Genomic DNA, 10,465 nt, shown 5'->3' with positions numbered 1-10,465 from the left:
GGAATTTTCGTCTTTCAAATGGCAAATTATTCAAGTAAATCTGGGGATTTACTCAATCCAATGCAAGTGGGTCTGGTTGCATCACTTTAAACGGAAACAGAAATGTGTGTGTGTGGGGGGTGTGTGATACACATAAAACAGGCAAATTGTAATAGGGATCTGATAGTATGTAATGGTGGGAGTTAAGTAGTCTTCATAAAGCTTTTATCTTGGCTTCAGATGTTAGAGCCTGAAGTCAGAAGAACATTCAGGAAGGAGATATAGATGTGAAGTAGGGGAAGCAAGGATAGAGTGGAATCCATGAGGAATATCTGGAACCTGTGTTCATCTTAAACTACCTCCAGATCTCCAATTTTGATGACCTAGTACCCTGCTAGAGAAGTGGGCACTCTTTTTATGGAGCTGGTGAAGCTAAAGATATGTAGGGGACTGATGTATCTGTGGGCCCAACTGATGGCTCACAATAACATAAGCCAGCAGATAAGTAATTATGTGCCCTGCCCCTACTTTCTAGCATAAACAAAAATGGCTACCACTTCACCTTTGCCTTCCAAATCTCTTTCCAAACACCTCTTGGCAATCTCAGAAACGTTTAGGGAACTCTGAAAATAGTTTCAATTCACAGTACATATCCTATCCCCTAACCCTCCTGTCATTCCCCAAGCTCCCTCTTACTTATCCACCCCAACCCACCACCTCCTATTTCCCCATCTGCCACCACGTACTCCCCTCCCCATCTTCTATCAGACACCATCTATCCTACCCCCACCCTTCAGGCAGACCTGCTTCCAAACAGCAGTGAAAAAAGAACTGAGTAATTAAATCACTGTCACCATTCGTACTCACTGTCACCCATGTCACTAGAAATTACAAATGTTTTTTCAATGTTTTATGGATGTTGTCGCTAGGATACATCCCACCCAGTTGTACTGAGTTGCCCAAGCTTGAAATTCTAGTTTATAACTTACTTCTCTTTATGCCTGTTTTTAAGTCACAGCACTTGGTTTAGACTCATTGGATTCTTTTAAGACCCTTACGATAGTTGCTGATAGATATTGGTAGGGAAGGCCCCAGGCACTCAGGTCTGCAAGCAGTTATCCCTAACTTAGGAAGTGGGGATTTGGAACTTCAGTCAGGTTATTTTCTTACAGTCTAACCTCATAAATTTGTCAGCCTGCTTTTAAGGGGCCAGAAGAAATATTCATTTAAGGAGTATTATCAAAAGAAAGCCTTTGTCAGGCTACAGGCTGTTTTACTATATCCTCCTTGTCAACTTGTTTGCAAAGACGGGTGTGTTATATTTCACAAGGGTAGGGAGGAAGACAAGTCATCTACGTTGACATTCACTTACACAAGTAACAGATACAAAATAATTATTATTGAATGGCAATTGGGCATCTAGGACTCCATTTACATTAATTAAAAGAAGAGCATTTTAACCTTTCATAAACAGGTGAAGAAATCTTTAAGCAACACACGGATGTCTAATGGGATGTTTCTTCCAATAACACCAGCCATTTATAAGCATAAACAACTCTTTATTGCAACAATAAATTCTCAAAGTCAGGTCACATATATAATTTCAAATAGTATAAATTTATATATTGCTGGTTAGGATTGTATAGGAGTGTATTTTCTAAGAGGACTCCTGGAGGGTAATCCTGTATGCATTCTTAGCCATGAAATTGAAAGACAATTCAAAGTACAATAACATTTGTATAAATTCCATTCTTACAAGCATCAATTGGCTCAAATTATTAAATATTAACATAGATTAGAAAAACTGGATATCTGAATTTATTATGCAAAATCTTCTAATGTTTTTTGTTGGCCCATTTTTTAAAAATATATTTATGTTAACTTCCAGATCTTGTTAGAAATTAAACTCTTGACCATTATTAAAAAAAATTAATTGTACACAACCACAAGTTAATTATTCTAGAAAGATGAATTACATTTTCAGGAATTATCTAACCACCTTTTCTTTCCTTTTGCTTTTCTGTGAGTGAGTCTGTGTGTATGCGTGCGCGTGTGTGCGTCCGTGTGTGTGTGTGTGTGTGTTATGAGTGTGTGTCAGCATCTAAAGAATAAAACCATTGTTTTGCTTTACTTTTAAAGAATAAACACATTTCTAAATTGAAGTCAGCTGAATAACTTCATAATAAACTGTTAAAGGTAAAACAAAAAGATGACAGTTTTCAGAGTGCCACAAAGAAGATAGATTCAATAAGGCTATTAACTTTTTCACCAGAAGTTGGAACCTTGAGAGGTCAACCATGAAAGAACAAAGGAAAAAGCATTAATAACAAAGCCAAGTGAGAGGTAAGGAAGGAGGGAGGAAAATTGTTAGAATGGAAGGGCAGGAAGTTAGAAGAAGGCAATGGAAGAATTTGGGTTTTGGCAGCGGGGAGGGGCTGGATGTGGCAGACAGAAGATAAGGGCAAATTTATTAGTTAAGCTGAATTTTAAATTTCAAGTCCAGTTTGTAAGATGAAATGTAACTGGAGCAGGTATGAGGCTTTCAGGAAGGCAGGCACTGCACACGGTCTTGGTTCTCTTCCTCTTCGGTCTCGGACCTATCTGACTCATCCAAATCTGCATCTGCTCCTCCAGCTTGTGGAACTCCCCAGTGCTGGCGATGACCTCTCCGGTTCAGGTGACGCATGAGGTACCAAAGCATGTGACTGTCCAGCAGGTTAGTTTGGTACAAAATATCTTCATCTCGCTCCCGTTTGTTTCTCTTAATCACATTCTTCAACTCAGTAAGCTCAAGGTTAGCTGTGGCGGTGGGGGCCCAGATCTTAGCATCATGGTCTAAGCCGCTTGTCGCCATCATAGGTAGGTAAGGATGGGGCTCCACGCAGTTGACAGTACCTCCAGTGTCCGCCTCCATGAACTGAACAATCTGGCAGGATGATTTCTCCCACAGGAAGACGTGCCCGCAATCACTACCGCTCACCACAAACTCACTTTTGGGGCCATAGAAATTGACACCTTTGACTGTGGCATTATTTCTATGTCCTTTGTATCTCTTAATATACTGGGCACCATCACAGTGAGTGGCATTGAACAGGTAAATGTCGTCATCATTGTAACTGGCCAGAAGCTCGGTGCCGTCGTGGCTGTACACAAGGCAGGTGATGTTTGCTTTAGCATCACAGTTGAGCAGGTGATAAGGACAGAATTTCTTAAGTACGCCGTTGTTCACACTTCTATTAATCTTCCTCTGGTCATAAATTCTTACAAACTGATCTCTTCCACCCACTGCAAACTGGTAAGTGTTGGCAGGATTCACATGGATTGTATACAGTCCCACTCTATTTTCCTTGTCTCTTGTCACCACCACTTTTGAGACCGGCTGGCTTTGTCTGAGGTCAACGGTGAAGACAACGGCGTCTTCCCCTGAAGTAAGAAACTTCAGAGGGGTGTCTGGCACCAGTGCCAGCTTGTGTGAGGGCCCCAAGTGCTGAGCCACGCACTTAGTTTGCCTGCAGTAAGGCAGAGCAGACAGCTCTGCGATTCTCACTTGCCCATCACGGGCACACATGGCCAGGATGGAATCACCTGAGTTGGGAAGGAATTTGGCCTGAAAGACATTATTTTTGTGTCCACTGTGAAAGTTCAGGATTGCTCGCCGACGCATCCAGTCCCAGACTATCACTCTAAGATCGTCGCTGCCACTGGCCAGCCAAGTGCCACGCTGGTTGAAGTGCAGACTATTGACACAGCCATTATGGCCTTCAAGCCCGTACTGCAGGTGGAAACGCTGCAGAAAGACCCTGGCCCCACAGGCCTCATGCACGAAGCGGGGACGTGACCCCAGCTGCCGATCTCGCAGAGCGTTAAGCACCCGCCAGCGAGCCGGTGGCAGGGCAGAGGTCTCGGAGACGACCCAGTCCTCCAGGGCCCGCTCCGCCTCAGATAAAGGCTGACTACGGTGGTTGGCCGCGGGGCGTGGTCCACGTACCTGAGGCGGATCTCGCACCTCCGCCCGCTCTCCTGCATTGTGGCGGCGCAGGTCCTCATTGTCGGCGAAGACACGGTCATTGGCCTCCGGGCTTTGAAAATCCATGGGTTCACTCGGTCTTTCTGCATAAACACCTCGCCTCTCTCGGCGGGAGTCTCGGCCGGCCCGCGTGGGGCCACCATCTTGTGCGCACCTCAGGCTCATTTCCTCGTGGGCTGCTAACGCCCGTCTGAGCGCCGCTTCAGGCCGCTCCTCGGGGCTACTGAACAGGCTTGGGTTCCCCAAGTCTGGCAGGTTGTCTGTGTGGCGCCGGTAGTCAGACATGTCGACCGATGCCGGTAGGAACTGCTCTGGCGTCTGGGAAAAGCCTGCAGACGCGATCGAGCGTCTGGCTTCGGCGAGCGGATATGCTCGGATATGCTCTGGCGGGAGGTTCGAAGGGAGGCCGGGGGGGCGGGGCTGGATTCTTGCGAAACAATTTCGGGTATGGGAGCTGGTGAGGTTCAAACAACTTCATGCCATGTAGCCTCTCAGGGTGTTTTGTGTGCGCTTCGATTTATCTGGGGCTTTAAGGCTGTCCCCCCCCCCCCCGCCCCCCATGGCATACGGTCTGCGGATGTGCATGTATTTTTTTGAAAATTGAAATGTGCTTCGGCACAATCATTTTTATTATAGATCCTACAGCAAAAGTGATTCTCCTTAGGAAAAACGGTTTTCATGAGCTTCTCAGTGCTTCGCTTGAAGATTATACGTAGTATGAAATAAATAGGCAGAAACAATGAACGATTGCTAAGGTCCCCACAGCTGCCGAGTTCCTGACGTACAAGAAATATCTTTGGCAAACTGCACACTTGGAGAAACCTGGAGAGCTCTGACTGGTAGGAATGGCACGGGGTTGACAAATGATAGACATGATCGATGTTCAGTTACTTTCATTTTACGTAAAAATGAATATGTTTTTAGTATGAGTAGATCCCAAATATTGCATAAGACATCTACTAAAAACTGTTCATTATTTATCTGAAATGCAGTTTTAACTATGTGTCCTGTATTTTTATTTGTTCACTCTGGCGAGATTTCTTAGGGACAAAAGAGATTTAGTCCATCAGTGTAATGAAGGCCGAAATCAGCTGGTCAATGTAAAGATAAAGGTGGCATGGATATTGAGCAACCACTTCACCAATTTGAGGTAGACACACAATCTTTTGTCTTTCTTATTCTCCAGATGCTATACATTTATTTAGAGTCATTTCAGTTTAAAATAATTAGAGAATACACTTTTATTAAAAAAAAATGTCTTCCGTGATATCATAGAACTAAGAAAGTATTTTAAATATCTCCAAAATGTGTCACAGGCTTTTGGGTGGCTTTTAGGAAAGGAAAGCTCCCACAGACAGTTAATTGGCATTTCTGTGTTAACTTCAAAGCTTCTACAAATGAATTATCTAAGGTGATGTCAGTAAATTTTCTAAGGGCTATAGCTAACTGCTGACTAAGAATGCTGGAATGAGGAAAGCAAGATTCTCCTCAGAGTAATTGCAAGATCAATGCAAAATTGATTAAACATTGTAGTATAAAGTCTTCTAAAGAGAGAGACTAGTTCCAAGGCTAATAGTAATGGATAGGCACATAAAAGAATATTCATAGAAATTGTAAAGATTAGCACAGCAACCTAAAACCCCATCAACAGTAACATGGGTAAATATATTAACACATATTCCTATAATGGAATAATGTACAAAAACTGAGGACTGATAAATTAAAATTACTCAGTATGAATAAATCATAGCATAATGATGAATAAGAATGCCAGTGACAGAATAATAATTTTATTTTTATGTAGATTTTATGTTTTTCACATGTAATAAAACTATTTTTTCAACATTTATTTGTTTATGCATACAAGAACTGGGGTATAGGCCAGAGTTGCAGGGGGTGAGAGGATTCACCAGAGACAGAGCTGGGAACAGAACAGGCAGACTGACTGAAATACACTGCTGAGGGGAGCAGTGGGAGAGACAGGAGAGGTCTACTGTGCCATGTGGGTTGCTCCCTGGCCAGTGGGGGGATGGAATTCGTGCTTCTGAGTCTGCGCATAGCTTCAAAGTGCTGTGTTTAACCCCTTGCACCACCAGGGAGGACTTGTAATAAAACTATTTTATAAGACAGAAATAGGGGCCTCCCCAGTGGCGCAGTGGTTTGACCCGGGAAGATTGCCACAAGGCGCAGCAGAATTCTGTCGCGCCTGATGCTCCCCTCAGCAGTGTGTTTTGTCGGTCTGCCTGTTCTGTTCTTCGCTGTCTCTGTTGAAACCTCTGACCCTCCCGCGCCTCTGACCTGTACCCCAGTTCTTTATAAATAAATAAAATCTTTTAAAAAAAGACAAGTAATTTAGTCAAAATGCACCATAATGATTACCTTTGGAGAAGAGGAGAAAGTTAAAATGTGGTAGAGAGGAAGCTTCAAAAATTATTAGTAATATTTGTAGTTTACCCTGGGTATAGGTATGCTATTATTCTTTTTATTATTTATTTTCTGGCATATACATCTCCATACCTTATTCTATGTATTATATGTCACATAGTAATATCTTAATGGAGATAATATTCATTAACAAGGGATCTTCCTCAACCAGGGAACACAAAAACAGGAAAACTAGAGCATTAAACCCTAGCATTCCCATCTTGACATTGTGCAGGGAAGGAGGACTTATTAATTGGTTTTAGATAGCTCTTACTGATGTCAAGAGACAGCTCCAGTGTTAGAGGCTAAATCCAGTTATTTTACACTAATGCTATTAGATCATCTGACTTTTTTCCTACATGCTCATTAAGCAAAACTTTGACTATGAATTGACTTTCCATATAAGTTGACTTTTAATTTAGTTGATCCATTTGGTGTAATTCTGTTCCCATTCAATCGTTCATTCATTTACCACAAATATACTTAGAGTTTCTATGCAACATTTACTATTCTAGGTCCTGGTAATACAGTGGTGAATAAAAGCAGTAGCTCCTTCACTCATGGAGTATGTAATATAGTGGAGAGGGGGACAATATCTAGATATAGCATTTGAAGCATTGATGAATATGATGGAGAGAAGTAGCCACATGTAGGTAGATACAGAAGTGGTTGCTTTAGGTAGTGCCTCTCCCTGAATATACTGTCCTTCATGGGATGACATTTAAGTAGCAGGTTGAATGAAAAGACAAATGGAGCTCACAAGTATCTAAAAAAATATTCTCTACAGGGTGTCTTTGGTGCTGTAGGGGTTAATTCTCAGTACTGTTACTGCTGTAGCCTGGGTTTGATCCCTGCTGGGTAGCTGAGCCACATGGTGCAGCAGGACTCTCCTGTCTGGCCCGCTGCTCCCCTCAGCAGTGTATCTCAGTAGATCTGCCTGTTCTGCTCCCAACTCTGTCTCTGGTGAATCATCCCTGCCCCTCTGGCCTACACCCCAGTTCTTCTACTCATAAATAAACAGATAAATTTTAAAAAGAAGAACATTTCCTATAGAGTGACATTGCTGCCAATGCTCTTAAAATAGAAGCACAATACATGTGTTCATGGAACTTCAAGAAAGCCTCTGTGACTAAAGCAGTGCAAGTAAGCATTAGAGAAAGTGGCAGTGGAGGATTAGAAGAAGCAGAGACCAACTAATCAGCTTTGTTGTCCATCATAAGGAAATTTAATGTTAATTTCATTCTATATGCCCTGGAAAGTATTCAGAAACATATGAGCTAGGAAATTGACACTATCTGACTTAGTTTTTTCAAAAGATGGCATTAACTGCTATGTGGAGAACAGAATGAGGTGGAGAAAGAGAGCAGAAGTACTGAACTATTGCTCTAGTCGAGAGGAGAAATTAAGGTGGATTAGCCTAGATTGAGGGTAGTGCAGGTGGTTAAAATTAGTTAGGTTTGGGATCTATTTTGAAAGTAGAAATGATAGAATTCACTGATGAGGTGGGTATAAGTATGAGATGGATTATTCAGGCTACTGTTTATTGAAATGTAAATTGAAGCAGTTTAATAAGTGATTTTTTTTTCCAAAGTGATAGAATGTTGTAGGGAAATCTCAAGGGATAGATTAAAATCTCAACACCCTTATTAATAGGAAAATATTATATCCTTAGGCATAAAGGTATGATGAAAAGAGCAGTTATCAGACACCGGAGGCAGGAGAGGCAGTGTTGACAGAGTTACCTGAGAAGAGCCAGGATTAGCCACCCCTCAATGGACCCATAGGAAGGGAATCAGGAAAACAAATTCCCCAAATTCACCTGCTGGTGTTTTCCACCGAGTCATGTGAAAAAGGTAGGATTTTGTATCCTGTAACTTTACTGAATTTATTACTTCTTTTCTTTTAAAGATTTATTTATTTATACAAGCACTGGGTACAGTCAGAAGCAGAGGGTGAGCGAATTCACCAGAGCCAGAGCAGGGGACAGAATAGGCAGACTTGACAAAATACACTGCTGAGGGGAGCAGCCGGCGGCAGGAGAGGTCTGCGCGCCATGTGGGACCCTCGCCGGTGGCCAGGGATCCAATCGGCGCTGCAGAGGCTGCGGGCAGCTTCACAGCCCAGCCCTAAATCACTGCACCACCAGGGGAGGCCCTGCTGAATTTATTATTTCTAACTGTGTGTGTGTAACTCTGGGTGTGTGTGTGCGCGCGCGTGTGTGTGTGTGTTTCAGAGTTTTCCATATATAAGATCATGCCACCTGCCAACAGATAATTTTACTTCTTTCCAATTAGGATACCTTTTATTGTTTTTGCCTGATTTCCATCTAGGACTTTCATACTATCATGAGAGGAAGTTGTGAATGTGGTTATTCTTCTCTTTTTCCTGATCTCAGAGAAAAAGTTCTCAGTTTTTACTGTTAAGTATGATGTTAGTTGTAGACTTTTAATAATGGCCTTTATTATGTCGAGGAAAATTTCCTCTATACTTGGCTTTTTAAGGTTTTTTTTTTATGTAATGAGAGGTATTGACTTTTGTCAAATGGGGTTTTTCTGGTATCAATTGTGATGATCATGTGATTGAAACCCTTTATTCTATTAATGTTATGTAATATATTGATTGATTTGCTTATGTTGAATTATCCTTGCATGCAGGCATGGATTCCACTTGATCATGGAGTGACAGACTTTTGATGTATTATTGAATTTGGTTTGCTAGTTTTTTTGTTGAGACTGATTTGCATCTATTTTATCAAGAATGCTGGCCTATGGTTTTCTTTTCTTGTGGTATTTTTGTCTAAATTTGCTATCAGGGTAATAACAAATCTCAAAAAAATTGTTTTCCTCTAACTAATTCAGATACTTGAAGATAGATGTGAAGTAGGATCCACTAAATTCCAAATTATTTTGCTAGCTGAGTATAATGGAGAGTTAGTGGCCAAAGGAACTTAGATTCTACATATTGAAATTATTATACTAACCTTGGGATTTAATTCTAAAAAAGGAATTAAGGAGGGCCTCCCCGGTGGCGCAGAGGGTTGAGTGCCACAATGTAAAGCTGTCCGCAGCCTCTGCAGCGTGTGTTCAATTCCCAGCTGGACAGGGAGAGGCCCACATGGCATGGCAGACCTCTCCTGCCTCGCCCCTTGCTCACCTCAGCAGTGTCTTCAGCCTGTCTGCTGGTTCTGCTCCCCGCTCTCTCTGGTGAATTCTCTCACCCTCCCACACCTCTGACCTATACACCAGTTCCTGTATAAATAAATAAAATCATAAAAAAATGAATTAAGGAAAAGAGGTGGATGATGAAGAGAGCAAATGTATAGGATCAGCAGATTGGAGATCCTGGTGGAGACAACTTTTGCTGTGGTCAGCAAGTGTGTTTAACTAGAGGGGAACTAAATTTCACTTTTGTTTCACTATTTTATGGTCTGTATTTATATATGAAGCTTAGGGGGACAGGATGACCCAGAATACTATAACATTTACCTAAGTTATTAAAACAAAAGCAGTTTTATTAAAAGATTAAAGTAATTCACTCTAAGACATGGCTGACTGATAAACTTAATTTTCCCAGAAGCTATTTCCTTAATCTACGAGGAACTTCCTACTTGTGGTAAGATATTTTTTAGAAGAGAGCTTCCAAGGTTATTTGAATATCCCAGGACATTACTGTAACTATTCCACAGACCAGCAATATGGCAGCTTATTTGTGAAAGTGGCAATCAAAGAGAGTCCTTAATATGATTGCCTTGGTGGGGTTGCGATTCAAGATACAATATTTCTAAATGCTGTATTACCTCCCACTCGTAGTGGACTTGCCTTGTTTTCTGACCTCATAAAAATAATACCCCATTGAGAGAGACAGATTTGTAAGCCAGTAATGATCATGAAATGAAGTGCATACTAAGAACAGTGGGGATTTTTCTGTGAAGATTTCATAAGGTATTTATTGACAAAACTTATATTTAAATGTATTGTCTAGGGCCTCCCCTGGTGGCGTAGTGGTTTAGCGCTGGGTTGTGAGGCTTGATCCCTG

The 10,465-nt window shown here is 41.7% G+C and overlaps 1 protein-coding gene across 1 annotated transcript; it reads right to left on the bottom strand.

The window, feature by feature from the left end:
• Positions 1–2,521: 2,521 nt before the first annotated feature.
• LOC311187458 (DDB1- and CUL4-associated factor 8-like) lies at positions 2,522–4,291 on the bottom strand (the record flags this gene model as incomplete). Its single annotated transcript, XM_084258870.1, has 1 exon — positions 2,522–4,291. The coding sequence occupies one exon, from the start codon at positions 4,289–4,291 to the stop codon at positions 2,522–2,524; it is 1,770 nt and encodes a 589-aa protein (XP_084114996.1).
• Positions 4,292–10,465: the final 6,174 nt, after the last annotated feature.

The sequence above is a fragment of the Talpa europaea genome, assembly GCF_964194135.1.
Source record: "Talpa europaea genome assembly, chromosome: X".
Classification (NCBI taxonomy): Eukaryota; Metazoa; Chordata; class Mammalia; order Eulipotyphla; family Talpidae; genus Talpa; species Talpa europaea.
This window is presented reverse-complemented; position numbering and strand designations above follow the sequence as displayed.